The sequence below is a fragment of the Gambusia affinis genome, linkage group LG02 (assembly GCF_019740435.1).
Source record: "Gambusia affinis linkage group LG02, SWU_Gaff_1.0, whole genome shotgun sequence".
Classification (NCBI taxonomy): Eukaryota; Metazoa; Chordata; class Actinopteri; order Cyprinodontiformes; family Poeciliidae; genus Gambusia; species Gambusia affinis.
The window spans coordinates 19,285,219-19,300,669 of NC_057869.1; the positions used below are offsets into that span (position 1 = coordinate 19,285,219).

Below are 15,451 nucleotides of genomic sequence, written 5' to 3' on the forward strand. Positions count from 1 at the left end.
CTAAACTTAATTTGCAAACTGTGTCAATAGCAGTGTGATGGACAACTGTTAAAGTGAGCATTGTTCTTCGTGATTGTGTAGGTCAAAACTTGTAACATTTCTGTATGAAATACATACTTAATATTGTACACTTTTATTTTCGGGGAAACTGAGCTTTGGCTTTCATTAGATCTAAGTCAACACTTAAAACTAACAGAAACATATCACTGTATGCGTAAAAGAATATCTGAGTTTCACTTGTTGCAGTGCAATATGCATTATTATCATTCTGATTTATTGCGAACCACCTGTATTCAATCACTATGGGATGTGAAAAGTTACCTTCATGCGGTCGTATTTATCGTCGACATCCTGGATCCAGGAAATAAACTGACGTGCATTAAAGCGATCTCTAACAGATTTGTTTTCATCACCCTAAAAAAGGACGACATGTTACAGATTGAACTCAGCATTGGATTAGGTAGTAGGTAACTGCTGGCCTCAGGCTAAAGTGTGCTGCTACATATCACCTACCTGACTTTCAGATGGCATGTTGTACACTTCAGAGTCCAACAGCATTGTACAGGCACTGAACGGCACAGCCTGATTGGCTATTGTCCTTGCTGCTCTGCAGTGGACCCTTAAAACCTCCTGTTCACATGAAACTATCAGTTTCTCCTGCAAACAAGAAAACACAACAGAGAGAAAAAGAAATTCAGCAACCAAGTAGAATGCCGGGATTACAGCGTGTTCTTCAAATTGGTAGATAACAGTCTTGATCTACAAAGCATATTTCACATAAGTGGCTGTGACTTAATTAGAGACAGAGATGAAAAGATTCAGCCCTACATTTCACTCTGGCTCAACCTAAGAGCAGAGACTATGCAGATTTCGCATGCATTCTGAAAAAAAAGGGGGCTTTGATCTTTCAAAGGAGTGCTAATGGCATTCACTGAATAAGTATGAGGTTGAATGTGTGAGAAAAGGCTGAATTTAGGAGAAAAGATATTGCAGAATAGACAAGGCTTGTAATGTCCAGATGATGTATTTCTTACCCGCTCTATGCTGTGCTGCAACCTGAGCTTTCCTCTTACTGCCTCCTGTTGCCTGAAGAGCTCCCTCAGTGGTTCTGACAGTGATGGGGGTGGGGCAATCTGATGCGCAAAACAGAACAAACTTTAAATACCTTTGTAAACACCTTCAATAGACAAGCATGCAAAAGACACTGGTATAGGAGCTTGTTTTAAGTCAACAAATCCTTAAAACGAATAAAAAAGTCTTAGTTCAACTAGGAGATTTTATTACATATAACAGGGATCCCCCAGTTCCAGTCGATATTGTCTGGAAGGGACAAAACATAAACAAAAAGTACTTTTGATGTCAATTATTTGTAATGTAACCTGTTGGGTTCCCAGCTAGGAGAGTTTCTCAACTCTTTTTAACACATAGAGAGTTGTCTGATGGGGACATCCAGACATTTAGCCAGGGGAGGGTGTAACCCTCTGGGTTCCCAGAAATGTGTTATTGTTGTTTTTTAAAAAAATGACAAGGTTAACAAATTTAATGTGTGTAAATTAATATCTTAAAGTAAGATATAATAATTTCCAAGACTTATGGTGGGAGAAAAATAACTTAAAAAGTTAAAAAGAGTAAAGTAAAAGACTGGTTAATAGGTGTTGTTAAAATGTGGTGTTCTGTTTCTTTAAGAGAGAACAATTATGGTATAGTTCAGTGTTTCCCAACCCTGGTCCTCAAGGCACACTGTCCTACATGTTTTAGAGGTTTCCCTGCTTTAATGTGCCTGATTCAATTGATTGCAGTTCAACAAACACCTGTTAATCAGTCATCAATTGAAATCAGCTGCACTGAAGCAAGGAAATACCTAAAACATGCAGGGCAGTGTGCCTTGAGGACCAGGGTTGGGAAACACTGGTATAGTTTATATGGAAAGCACACCTCAACACGAGGTGTGACAGACAAGGATGCTGTGTGGACATTTGCTATTGGGTAATTGCTATTCTCCTGAAATCTGATTGGCCGGGGGGTGGGACAAGAGGTGAGCGAAAAAAAGAAAGCGAGGAAGAAGGATTCGGGAGAGCGTGCGGTGAGGACGTCGACGAGGAAACTTGGCGGAGTGCCGCTGGGACTTTGGGTGAGCAGTTGTGCCAGAAAAGCTTGCTCACATGTGCAACTACCGAGTGGTTGGAGCACCGACTAAGGACTGCTGAAGGACCGAGAACAACGCGTTCGGTGAGCTGAATCAGAGGGTTGCCAAGGAGACGGTGGACCCAGAGAGACCTGCTGGGTCGAGGTTCGTCGAGGTTCAGATTTTCTTCACCTTCGTGGATAAAGGAGTGCGGGGTTTGACTGCTGTCAGGAGACCGGAGTCGTCGGGAACTTACCTTCATCAGTAGTTGTGGGGTTGAGCACCCCGGGTGAGTGGAGTCAACAACAGGCCTGCAACGGGGGGTTTTAATGACTATTTTGCCGGCATTTATTTGTTTTCTTTTGTTTGGTGGGCCCACCAATTAAACAGTACCAGTTATGGTATGCACTTTGCTATTATAAGTAAGAACTGTTATGTGTTCTGGAAAGTTATAAATAAGTTACTTTCGAACTATTGAGGTGTTTAATACAGAGGGAGAGTCCCTATTTATCAACCTGTAGGGTGATAAAGTCGTGTGTACTTTTATTTGTTATTTGTGTTAATATTTGTAAAGGTAACAAAAAGACATTTGGGTCTAAATATGGTTCCCACAGTGATGACTGTGGTATAGTTTCATTTCTATTTCTTGAGTTAGTAAATAAATTCTTTATTCTTATAAAGTGTCCTTATTTCTGGGTCAGACATACTCAGTTTCACTGGCAGGACCATGGGGTGTTACAGTTAGCTTTGCGAACCCGAAGCGTTAAATCTAGCATAGATGACAGAAAGCGCTACAGTAACTTGTATCTTGATATAAGAAAAAAAAAATCTGCCTGTTGAACGAATACATAGCAATAGTAAGGAAGTATTGACTTTAAGCTCCTATGTCTTGCTAAAAAATTACATACAAGTTAGTTTTGTCTTATTTCAAGTGTACAAAGATATTTGCACTATAAACTAGATAAATATTTTGTATGTTTGCAGTGAATTTCCAGCAGCTGGTCCCAGATTAAATCTATTTGTGGATGCTCAACATGCTGTCCCTACTGTAGGGAGCATTACTTACCACAGGGATGTGAAGCTTGCTGAGGGGTTTCCCGTCCAGCAGGTAGGAGCCGGTGTAAGTCACATACTCAGCGTAACATTGTGGGGCCTGAGGGGTGATGTAGCACAGAATCTTCCTCTTCTCCTCAATCTTCTTCCTTATCTGTAGGTACTCAAAGTACGGGTTGGACCGGTCACTATGGTAGGGCTCGATCTCATCTAGTTTGATGGCATTGACGATGACGGCTAAGGTCTGCTGGATCATCTCTCTTGTCTGCTGCATTGCTGTGTTCACGAGCTGAACCTGGACTTGCTGTCCGGAAGAACGAGGGAATTTTCTTTTCCGTGGATGCTGGGTCTGGGAGTCCTCTTCGTCCATGGTGACCGGGCGACCTTTTGTGGTTTTAGTGGAAACCACTAATGTAGAAGTTGGGACAGACACTGTAGTGGTTGAATGAGATGCATCGGTAGAAGCACTGATCCCAGAGTCCTTTTCTTTCTTCTGAGCAGGTGAGGAAGACACAGAGTTGGGTGTTGGAGTTCTTGTTGGGATTGGGTTACTGCTCACCGCTAAACCGGTGTTTGCAGAGGTGGCAGCAGCTGAGGAGTTAGTTACGATGGATGCAGCAGGGGCAGCTGTGGCATTGTTCTTGGCGCGATATCGGGTAACTCTTTGAGGGATTTCCTCCATCTTCTTGGTGGTATCTACAGGGATTGGTACAGGTGTGGGGGCAAGTGGCGATAGCTTAGATGGGGGTTCCTGAGTGTCTGTAGGCTCCACTGTGCTGGGGAGAGTTACTGCCACTGAGAGGTGAGGACTGCACAACACAGAGTCTGCTACAGTATCACACACGTCCCTATTCCTCTCCTCTGGCTTTGCAGAAGACTCTGACTCCAGCGGTAATTGCAGTGACTCCGGAAGGGAGTGGATTTGTACATGATGGTGCTGACTGGCATTTGAATCTGCAGGTGAATACAACATAATGGAATCAGACTCCTCATGAATGCCATATGGTAGCTGTCTTTCTAAAACCCCAGCATGTTGCTGGTTGAGAGACAGCACGCCATTGGTAGGCACACTTTGAGGCTCTGGATCCATCTCATGCTGGAAGTTGGTGGGTGGAGACGGCACCTCAAAGTCTTGTTGAGCAGATTCCTCTAATACAAGGTCTCCAGAGGGGCATGGAGTCTTTGACAGAGGTGGTAGGCCTACTTCCATTATGTCTGGATCATCTCTGTCTGGGATATTGTGTCTGATGTGAGCCGACACTGTCTTGTTGTGGTCAGTCAGTTCATGATCTCGTGCCTCGGCTTCCTCTGACTTGTCTGGTAGTGGCAGGACGGGTAAAGAAAACGGACCTAGATCATCCAGCTCATCTGGATCAGGTGTGAATGAATCGGCCCATCGCACCACCGGTTCCGGGATCACCGGTGTAGGGACGTGATCTTCAGGGGTAGCACTGAAGCTGTGTGTGCTTTGTCTGCTGTCTGGGTCCACACATGTGGGCTCTGTAACTAACTGGTGTCCGTTTTCAATAATCGGCTTGTTGCATTCCTGGAAGAAAGACTCCAGCCTGTTGGAGGACGATGAGGTATTTAAATAGTTGGGTTCCTCATCCAGAACTGTGTCAGGCCTCTCTGGGGAGGGGATTTCAGCAACAGCCTCCTTCTGCTCTTCCAAATCCTCTGTGTCCTCTCTATCCCACCTATTCCAGTTCTCATAGCTGACCGAGGTGTGACCAGACAAGGGCTGCAGATCATTCTCAGAGTGGGAGTAAGGGCTAGTTATTTTTGAGACGGCAGCTTCAATCTCCCCGTGATTAGATTTGAGGTCCATGTCGGCATTCCAACCCATACTGTGATCAAAGCAGGTTTCTCCATCGTTCAGTGCAGATTGCACTGGGGACAACTGTTGCACGTCAGCTTCCTGTCGGTCCGGAGACTCTGCAGGCCAGCTCTTCCTCAGATGGTCCTCAACTTGAGGGGAGAAAGAACATGGATCTCTTGTTGGTTCCTGCTCTTCCATCACAGAGTGGACTCCGTCATGCCTGTCAATCATATCAGTTTCTTCCTCTTCTTCGTCATCTTCTTCTTCATCTTCCACTTCCTGTGCCCGATGTTCTTCCATAATGCAGGGAAGATCTGAGTGAACCAGATTCGGTTCACTGTGGTGAGGTTCCGAGTTATCATCGATATCCAAAGGGGGTAAAGCAGCAGGAGCGGGCGTTGGTGGTGCAGCGATGTCAAAACACGGCTCCTGGGGATCTGGTCGGTGGACAGGTGTGGACGGCTTGGGCAAGAAACTGTTGTAGATGTTCTCAGGAAGGTGTTCATGGCCCTCTGTGAGAGCAAGAGTTGCTGACACTCCATCTGATGTCGGATGGCCCGACTCCCGTCGAGGAGAGAGGATGCTAATCGGAGAGAAATAGGATGACGGCAAACATTCCAGTCTATTCACAGTTATTGGCTTGTCCTCAAGAGGTTGAGAAGAGGTTTGATCGTATTCAGCTGTAGGATCATTCTGCTGCCGAAGAAACTTGTCGGACTCAGATTTGAAGTCATTTTCCAGAGGTCTGCGGACATTAGATGACGCCGAGCGGCTGACAAGTGGTAGCTGGAGGTTCTTTGCAGGAGTAGGACAAGTTCCCTCCTGGAAACTCTGGGAGTTAGAGTACCTGCTGGGTAGACAACAGAAAGACAGAATTAGAAAATATTCTACACACAACCATAACCATACTTTTACTGGATTCTTTGATACTTTACCTTTCAAAAAAGGTTGGAGAGCAGGCATTCATTGAATTTAACATGGCAGATGAATTCTGGCAGTCCAGTCCATCCAGCATGATGTCAGGGTAATCCTCTGGACTGCAAGACGGGGTGCGTGGAGTCTGCATCACTTCCTCAAAACTGGGGCAGGAAATTACAGATGTTGGTGTGGGGACCCCGGTTGGCCTGGTTTGATCTGGTCTGGGGGAAGCAGGGAGGTTCTCCTTCATTTGGTGCCCAGTCATCCAATCCTTTGAGGTCTGACTGTCGGTAGGCTGGAACTTCCTCACCGGAGACATCATCTGAGCAGGGAGGCCCACATCCTTTAGCTTTTTCTCTTTCAGACCCGATTCCAGGCTGTTTGATTTCTTTGTAGATAGTTCATTGCGATTTTTCTTTACTTCCTCTGTGGACTTTGCTTTGTCTTTGAGTTTTGGGTCCCCTGTTTTGGGCCTCAACTTCTCCATCTGTTTCATTTTCTCCTTTTGCTTCTTGATGCAGGCTCTTACCTCCTGATCTCTAAGACTCAGCATCTGACCAAAACTTGTCATTTGAAAATCATCATCCACCAACAGCTTTTCACGTGGACGAATGTCTTTACGCACTGGCTCTTTGGACTGTGGGAGCTTTTCATTTTCATCCTTAGCTTTAGATTTACTGTGGTCCATTCTGTTGTCCTTCTCCAATATGTCCCGATTTCTGTCCTTTTTGAGATCAAATTTGGGACTTTGCTCCTTTGATCTTTCTTTCAGAACCGTGAGCTGAGGGCTATCTTTCAAACCAGACTTCACATCCTCTCTGGAGTGCTTAAATGACCCAAAGCCATCCATATACTTATTCTTTTCCTCCTTAACTTTATCTTTATGTTTCTCCTTTTTCTTTTTGTCTTTCATTCTGTCACCAATCATACCCGTTGATTTCTCTTTGTCCTTTTTAGACATCTCTTTTTCGAATTCCAAAGTTTTATCAAAATCGTCGTCACCATCTCCCTTGCCTCCGAACGGGAATGTGTAAGGGTCAGCCTCCAGAGGCATGGGCTCCTTCTCAAAGGGTAGGCTCTCTCTGCGGCTATAGGACTCTCGGTTCTCCCCAGTTTTGTCACGTTTATCTCCTTTGTCTTTCTTGACCTTTTCTTTCTCCTTGTCATGGCTCTTCTTAGACGAGGAAGATGAGGAATGCCGGAGTCTCTCTTTGTCTCTGAACCGATCCTGTGGTGTGGATATGGACAGAGAATCTCTCCTGTCCTCTGAGAGATCAGTCAGGTTCAGCGAATCGTAGTAACTGGTAAGCACTGGCTCGTGGCCTCGATCAGTAAAACTATCTGAGGAGATGTCGCTGTTTTTGTCGTTGGAGTCATCTTTGTAGTCATTCATAGCCTCCTCCTCTAGTTTTTCCAACATAGACTTTTCACTCTCACCACTGCCCTTAGAAGGTTTTCTCTCCTTTGAATGGTCTTGCTTATCTTTATATTTGCTTTTAGTCTTTTCCTCACTTGTGTCCCTTTTGTCCAACAGTTTTTGCTTGTTTTTCTTTTCCAGGTTAGAGTCCACCGACATTCTATCTTTCCTTTCCTTATATTTTCCATCGACTGAATCCTTTTTGTCTTTGTTGTGTTTTTCCAGGGAGCCTTTCCTCTCTTTCCCCATGTCAAATGAAGCCTTGTCTTTTTTCTTCTCTTTATGGTCTTTGTCTTTTGCCTTCTCTGTGTTGTGTTTGGTGTCCGCAGAAGATTTTCTCAGCTTTTCAGAGTGGAAGTGATCCATCTCGTCCTGATCGGGTGTCAAGTCTTTTCTGATGGAACCCGACCCAACGACTGTGCTGCTGTAGCTATCCTCATCGTCGTCACTTTCATCTGTAAAAATGTCAGCAATCTTGTACCATGATCTTTCTCTGATCTTTTCAGGTTTTTTCTCTTCTTTCTTGACTTCTAAAAAATCCTTCTCCCTGTCAGTATGTTTATCTTGAGAGGACTTCTCTTTCTTGTCCTTGGTCTGTTCTGAGGACAACTTTCGATCTTTCTCTTTGCCATGAGAGTCTTTGTGTTTGTCTTTGGATCCCTCCTTCTTGTCTTTGGTGCCCCGGTCTTCGTCTTTTTCCTTGACAGTTTTCTCAGTGGAGCTTCGCTCACTCTTCTCCTTCTCGTGGTCAGCTCCTTTGTCTTTCGTTTTGTCCTTATGCTTGTCGGTTTTTGTCTTTTCCCGTTTCTCTGTTGCTTCTCCTTTCTTTTCTTTCTCCTTTCCAGAATGGTTTCTGTCTCTGACAGCATCCATGTCTTTAAAGAAGGCGTCATTGCCGTATTCATCTCCTACAGATTCCTGCTTAATTTTCTGGTCTTTTCTTTCTTTTAGACCATCATATGAGTCTTTACGATCACGACTACTCTCCAGTGATTCCTTGTCTTTTTTGTCTTTCACTGTGTCTGTGGACTCCTTCCTCTTCTTGTCTTTTTCGAGCGAGTGGCTGGAGTTCAGTTTTTGTTTTTCTAGCCAGTCTTTTTTCTTCTCATTTGTCTTTTCTGATGAGTCTTTCTCTTTTTTCTTTGATGTTGCTTCTTTCTCTGATCTTTTGTCGTTGTGCTCCAACTTCTTGTCCTTTACTTTGTTTTCTTTTCTCCTTGTTTCTTCTTTAACAGTCTCAACAATTAGCTTAACCGTATTGTTGGATTTATATTCCTTGACTTCTTTAATGGGAACATCCCAGCTATCATCTCCATACAGGGAGGAACCAGAAGACATCTCAGAGCCCCACCTATCATGATGGTCATCTGATGCACTGAGCTTTGTGTCCTCTAGGTTGAGGAAGCGGTTATTAATGTCATAGCCTTCATGATCAGACTCTTCTTTCAGTGTTTTATCTTTTTTACATTTTTCCCTCTCTTCTTTGGTGTTTTTCTCCTTGTCCACCTTGAGATGCTTCTCCTCTTTCTGTTCACTCTTCCTGTCTGTCTTTGAGGAGAATTTTTCCTTGGACTTTTTCTTTTTCTCATCTTTATGGGGCTTCTGTTTATCCTCCTTGGGTTTCTCCTTTTCTTTAAAATTTCTCTCCTTGTCGGATTTTGCAGGCTTCTCCCTTTCTTCTTTGTTTGCCTTATCCTTTGAAATATCTTTTGCCTTTTTGCTTTTCTCCTCCTTTGCTGTTCTGTGAAGATCTTTTCCAGATGACCAATCTTTATCTTCAGACTTTGCTTTTGAAAACCTGTCGTCCTTTTTCGAATGGTCTTTGTCGTGTTTAGATAGTTTGATTTTGCCCTCAGTGGCTGATTCGGACTCAACAATTAGGGATTTCTGTCTCGAATCATCAAAGTCAAAAGAGTAGCTCTTGACAAATTTCTCATTCATGTCCTGATTGAGCACAACACTCGGAGCATTGTCTTTTTCCTTGTTTTTATGTTTGTGCTTCACTTTATGTTTCTTGATCACTTTTCCATCCATATCAGTTTTAGAGGCAGCACTGTCTGCAGTAGAGGTTTTATAGAGATCAGAGTTTTTCTTGTCAACAATGTTACTGTGCACAATGTTGTTCTTTTTCTTGTTCTCCTGTGCTTTCCTCTTGACCTGCTTTACCGACTCCACACTCGAATCAGAGTACTCAGACTCACTGACTGGATCTGAAAGAGAACTGACGTCTGACCACGTAGGCGACGACACCGTCTTCCAGCCATCTGTCCTCCACTGCTTTGGATGCTGCTCCGCTAACGAGGGCGCCTGTTTCTGAGAGTTTAAGTTTCCATGTGAGGAAGACGAGGCATTAAAGGAAGGAGATTCTTTAATGTTCATTGAAGATGAGTCTTTGATGCTGTTTGAGCCCTTGTCATCCTCACTTTCCAAATCTCCACAATCAGAGTCAGACGTGCAGAATTTGTCGTTAACTTTCCCAAATCTGACTTCTTTACTGACATTATTTTTGCTCTCCTTCTTTCTCTTCTTTTTGACTTTGTTTTTGTCTTTTTGTTGTTTAGAGCTCATGCTGCCAGAGTCTCTCGTCTTGGTGTTTGTTTGCGGGACTTGTTGCCGCGGCGTGGGCGCTGGTGTGAAACACAACGTCCTGTCATCCTCGTCCGAACTGTTACTGTCAGAGATGATCCGCCTGACAGATTTCTTTGGTGTGAGTGTGTTGCTTTTGGAATAGGTTTTAACCTCCATCTTGGGTATAGAGATGAAGCTGTTAGTCTTGCTAACAGAGTCTTTTCGGAAGTCTTTTTTCAAGAGGTGTTTATCGTCTACCGGAGGGACGCGCTCCTCCTCATCATCCTCGTCGAATTCGTATTCATCTTTGACAGGCGTGACAGCAGATTTAGGTGGATCTGCAGCTTTCCCTTTTAGCTTCAGGCCCTTCTCAAACTCTGAGTCTGTGTTATTGCCATCTACAGAGCTCGAAGGGGCAAACGAGGGCGCGTCTTCCTCCTCTGAAGATTCTGTCAGACAAAACAACCAGAATCAGTATACGGCCGTCAAATATAGTGACATCTCATATAACTGAAAAATAATTAGAATGTTTAAAAGATAAAAAAATACACCAACCTGATGAACTCTCTTCACTTGAGGTATAAGTACCTTTCCCTAGTAACAGATTCAGCATAGTTGGAGAGCTGGCAACCTTCAGAGGTGTTTCACCTCTCCTGTTGCTTTGACGTGGATCTGCTCCGTAGCGTAAAAGTAGTTTCACAACCTGAAAGAAAATAAAACTTTTAACTAAAGATTTCTGAAGAACTGAAGTCTGTTCCTGCTGTTTTCAGACTTCCTGTCTGAGGTCCTCGATTCAAATAAAGTCTACAACAGAAAAAGAAGAAAAATTTAAGTAAATTGTTTACGCCTTTAATCACTATTAAATACAAATAATGTTAATAACTGGCTCAGAAATTCCCAACCATGAAAAGGAATAACGTCAATCTGGTTTAAAATCTCCATCTTCAATCTCAGTTTTCTTATTTTAGCTATGCAGATGTTCACTAATAATATTAGACTCTCGTGTTGCCGTGTCTCTTCCTCCATGTCTTTTGAGCCAACAGTTTCCATCAACAGGAGTGGCTAGTCACTAGTATTCCAAAGCCTTAATCACCTGTAAAATGTGATTATCATGTAATGTAAACCTATTGGAGCTAAAGTAGAATTAAAAACTAAAAACCCTAATGTAACTGCCTGAAGTCTGTTATCTCTGGCTTCAGTCAACATGTTGATCATATCTATTGCAACTGGATTTCTATTTGCCACAACTAATTTCATATTGCCACTATAAAGGTCTTACTGCTTTGAATTTATTATGACATTTTTCTCTTCACTGCTTTTCTAACAATTATGACTGAATCCAAAAAGCTGACTGTGTTTGTCATCTTCCCTTTACCTTGAAATGTCCATTGTTGGATGCATCATGCAGAGGAGTGTCATCATCCAGACCCTTTGTGTTGACTTCAGCTCCGGCTGCCAGCAGCTGTTTGGCCACATCATAATATCCCCTGTTGCATGCTTCATGCAATGCTGTCCAGCCTAAAGATATAAACAATCACCGTGTCAAAAGTCTAACTGTATACAAGAGAAAAGATGCAGTTGTAAGGTGCGTGGCAGAAAAAAGAAGAAACCTCTCACCTGCGAAGTCTTTTACATTCACATCAGCTCCTTCACTGATGAGCTCCTTGATGCGCCGCACCTCTCCACGGATAGCTGCTCGGTGCAGTCGAGTCTCTCCTCGCTCATTTCTTTTATTTACTTTGTCTTTGGTTTTAGATGCAGAGTTTGGCGTTCCCTTCTGGCCCAGACAGGACTGTGACTGATGCTTTGGTGTTGTGTCTGCCCACAGAAGACAAATGACTCAGTTTAATCCAAGAATAGTCTCCTAATTCTTTTAACAGTTTATAAAAATATGCAGGGACCATTTATGTTGTTTTCTGCAAATGCTTTCAAGTAATAGGCGATTGAAAAGCTTACAGCCACAAGGGGGCAATCACACTCCATAAAATCACAGTGCATTAAATGAAACTACTTTACTTGAGACTTTTTTTCATTTGCAAGATTAAACTCAAACCTATATTGCATTTACATTATTGACTTTATACAGCTATTGTCCAAAATAATATTTGAAATACAATCACTTAATCTAAGTCAATGCCTCTGGGCACACAGGAAAGTAATTAACATATAAATAAAAGTGTCTTTGCACTGAGCCTCACTACTTTCATTCCATCTAAAATGTCAACAGCAGAGGAAAAAAACACAAGGTTGCAAAATGATCCAAATATGGACACCTAATATATTTCCAGACAAATGAATCTGTCTACCAAAAAACTGAGTAAACATAATTAATTTCAATGAATAATCTCAAAGCTCAAAGGACATTGATGAACAAGCACACACATTCTTCATGCTTTATACAGTTTTTCCTGTCTGCCTCCATTTGGCTCAAATAATCAGATTGCATCATCAGTCCCAGAGTATTGCACTAGCTAAAGCTGGTTTTATTTTTTTGTACAAACTGTATTTTGAACACATCATGTTTGCTAATGCTACATGGTACTTCTCAAAATACCATCTATCACTGACAGCACATGCTTAAATTGTTACTCCGTTTATATGTGTTGTTGCTGTTTATGCCTGAATATCTAAAACTGGTTGAATACAGAGGCAGGCTATAGAGGAGGCAAAAATCAGCATGCAAAATGCTTAAGATTTCCAAAATAAACAAAAACAAAAACCTGTGACTCATCCCCCATCTGGCTCACTTTAACCCCGCCTACGCATGCTCCTCTCCCACACACACACACACACACACACACACACACAGCGTCTACATATAAAGCTCCATCCAATCGTCGTTTTCTTTTCCGCCACCGGTCCACAGAAGACGTGGCCTACATGATAAGCACGCACCTGGACTGTTGACGGTCTTCGCAGCTGTCATTTGCATGAGCAAGGCCACCTGCTGCCGCTCAGACACAGGGTACCCAGCCCGGATCCCAGGCATCCCCATTCCAAACGGCAAGCTCTTCCTGGTGTTAGTGGGCTCCTTTTTAATGCGCTTCCTCTCTGGACCTGGTTTCTCTGTGAAGTAAGCAAAAGGAGATAAGAAAATTAAGACATTTTACTGGGCTGTGTTTATGTACGTGAAGACAAGAGAAAAAATAACTACTAATAAAAGGCATATTTATAATTTACACATTTTTCTACAGTCTATTTTTAACATAGGCAAAATAGGCAAAGAGAGAGAAAAATATTTTTAAATGTGACAATCCTGAACCACTTCAGGTGTTTTCAAGCAGCAGCACGTTTCCAACTGTGAATGACTGCCTTTTATTTGATGACTATGATCCAGAAGTTTTTTTTCACTGGATGATTTCTTGGCCGGATCAACCAGCCTCAGTCAAACACCTTCAACATGGCAAATATCTGAGCTGCACACCACTAAAGGACAGATCTGCTGATCTAAAAATCATTTTGACTGCAATGCTAATAAATTAGTATCACTTTCACATGCAACTCACTTTCTCCAACATGATTACGAGTGTAAGTATGCATCAAATTTATCAGTGGAGTCCCTAACTATGTTTGAAATTTTATGACCAACATAAAATTAGTGACACAGACGACTGCAGTCTGACTCTGTCATGTGTCCAGTTCAGATTTCCGACACAGCAGCAGGAAAGCTGCCCAGAGCTCAGATGAAACACCACTCATTATATTTTACAACTTCTAAACAAAGCAAAGAGTTTGTGAAGAAAATCACTTCTTGCGGATTTTGTCAACGCACGATTAAATGCAACCTTTAGTCATTCACGCTGATGAATGACTAAAGGTCATCAGTGTGAAATACCCCTTAAATGTCAACCCAAAAACAATTGAATGCAAGTCAATGGCTCAATGAGGACATTTGAGGGGTTAAATTAATGCAATGCTCCATATTATCAACAAGTCGTATCCAAAAAGAGAAAACGTGATAACGTTAGCCAAGGAATACAGCACAGTACTGCAAGACAAAACACTGTCAGCAGGGGAGAAAATTGAATGAGAAAGATGTGAGGATCATTTGTAAGAAAACAATTGCTCATTTCTTAACCTACTTAGCCAAATGTTAGAAGAGCATATTGACGCTGCCTTGGAGAAACTCCAGCTGGGAAAATATTGTTGTTACGGAACACAGAAGAGAAACTGCAGCATCTGCTTTGAGCTACACCATCACAATACTAATGTAGTGATAATAACTGTCAAGTGGTATTTTAGTTACTGTACACACAAGACAACCTTTTTTCCTCATTGTTGGACATAAAAAATCTGTTGACAATACAGTTATTTCTATTTGGCAAATGTAATGAAGGGAGATTTTTATAATAAAAAGATATAAATGGGTCTTTTTAAAACATTGCAGCATTAAAAAACATTTCAGTTCTGCTATTTTAATCTAACAACAAAACATAATGTATAACAGTTTTATCTGAATTCAAGTTTCAATGAAACAGTACAAAAATGTACTAGAAGAGAAAATAAGCTAACAGATGGTAATGGCTTAGAGTGGCTTAGAATAGGCAACAGTATAGTAGTATGGTTTAGTGTTTCAAAAAAAGCACACTGTTTTCTTTTTTTCACTAGGATTTTCTTTGCAGATGAGTGAAAAAAAACAAAAAACAAACACCAAACACCATAATTTTTCATTTTCTGCATGTGCAACTAACAGTGCAAGGGGTTTATGGATAGAAGTAAGTGACTGGTGTCATTAACCAGCAGCCCCTGTGGAAAGGAAGGGCCAAGAGGCAGTGTTTATGTCTGTCTGTCTCCAAGCCAATCAGCCAGAATTATGAAAAGAGGAAAACGGGTGTGACTTGCCAAAACTGTAGTTATTATGAAATAACTGGTGTGCATTTCAACTCAACATGGCCTTGCCAAGGTCACCACTGCCTGCCAGGATTACAGGAGACACGGTGCCACTGGACAAAAGCAGCTGCTTCACAGAGACACACCCAGTAATTATTTTCAGTGGCAACATACCATCCGATGACCCACAGAGCGTACGGTTACGCATGAGTGTAGTACTTCATCACAGACGGGCAAAAGCTCCCTGTGCCAACAGGAAATTCTCTCAGCCATCAACACAAAGACTGAAACTTAAACAGCATATCTGGATGTGTATGAACAGAGGCACAACAGCGAATGATAGTTCATTTAGTCCAGGGCTGGATGCAAAGCTCGAGGCAACAAACACAAAAATACACAGGCCGAGAAGGAATGAAGCTCGTGCTTCCGGTGTCAAAAGGCCTTCCAGGAAACTATTTTTCCAGTCACATGTACAGAGGAGATAAACTTTCACTAACATCTGTGAACACTTACAGCTAATGTGTCCTCCAGCAGTCTTTGATATACTACTTTGATATACTTTGATATACTATATCACGTTCTCCAAAGCAGTCGCCATTTACAGGCATTCCTTCTGCAAAGACAGCAGGAACCACAGAAGGAGTCCAAACATGTTTTTCTTTTCCTGCAGCAGAGCAGTGAAACTGCTAGGCTAGTTTTTCCACGCTATGTTTACAAGATG

General features: G+C 42.3%; 1 protein-coding gene across 3 annotated transcripts in view; it reads right to left on the minus strand.

Moving 5' to 3' along the window:
- Positions 1-15,451, minus strand: part of ankrd11 (ankyrin repeat domain 11) — a 113,165-nt gene that overhangs the window by 4,714 nt on the left and 93,000 nt on the right. For 2 of the 3 annotated variants that reach the window (XM_044101043.1, XM_044101052.1), the window contains 9 exons: positions 12,796-12,966; positions 11,518-11,718; positions 11,276-11,418; positions 10,456-10,603; positions 5,933-10,349; positions 3,192-5,847; positions 1,035-1,133; positions 514-657; positions 322-414 (listed from right to left, as the gene is read on the minus strand). In XM_044101043.1, coding sequence (XP_043956978.1) covers positions 322-414; positions 514-657; positions 1,035-1,133; positions 3,192-5,847; positions 5,933-10,349; positions 10,456-10,603; positions 11,276-11,418; positions 11,518-11,718; positions 12,796-12,966 — 8,072 coding nt within the window. The remainder of the gene's footprint in view (positions 1-321; positions 415-513; positions 658-1,034; positions 1,134-3,191; positions 5,848-5,932; positions 10,350-10,455; positions 10,604-11,275; positions 11,419-11,517; positions 11,719-12,795; positions 12,967-15,451) is intronic. The other variant, XM_044101060.1, reaches the window with a different exon arrangement.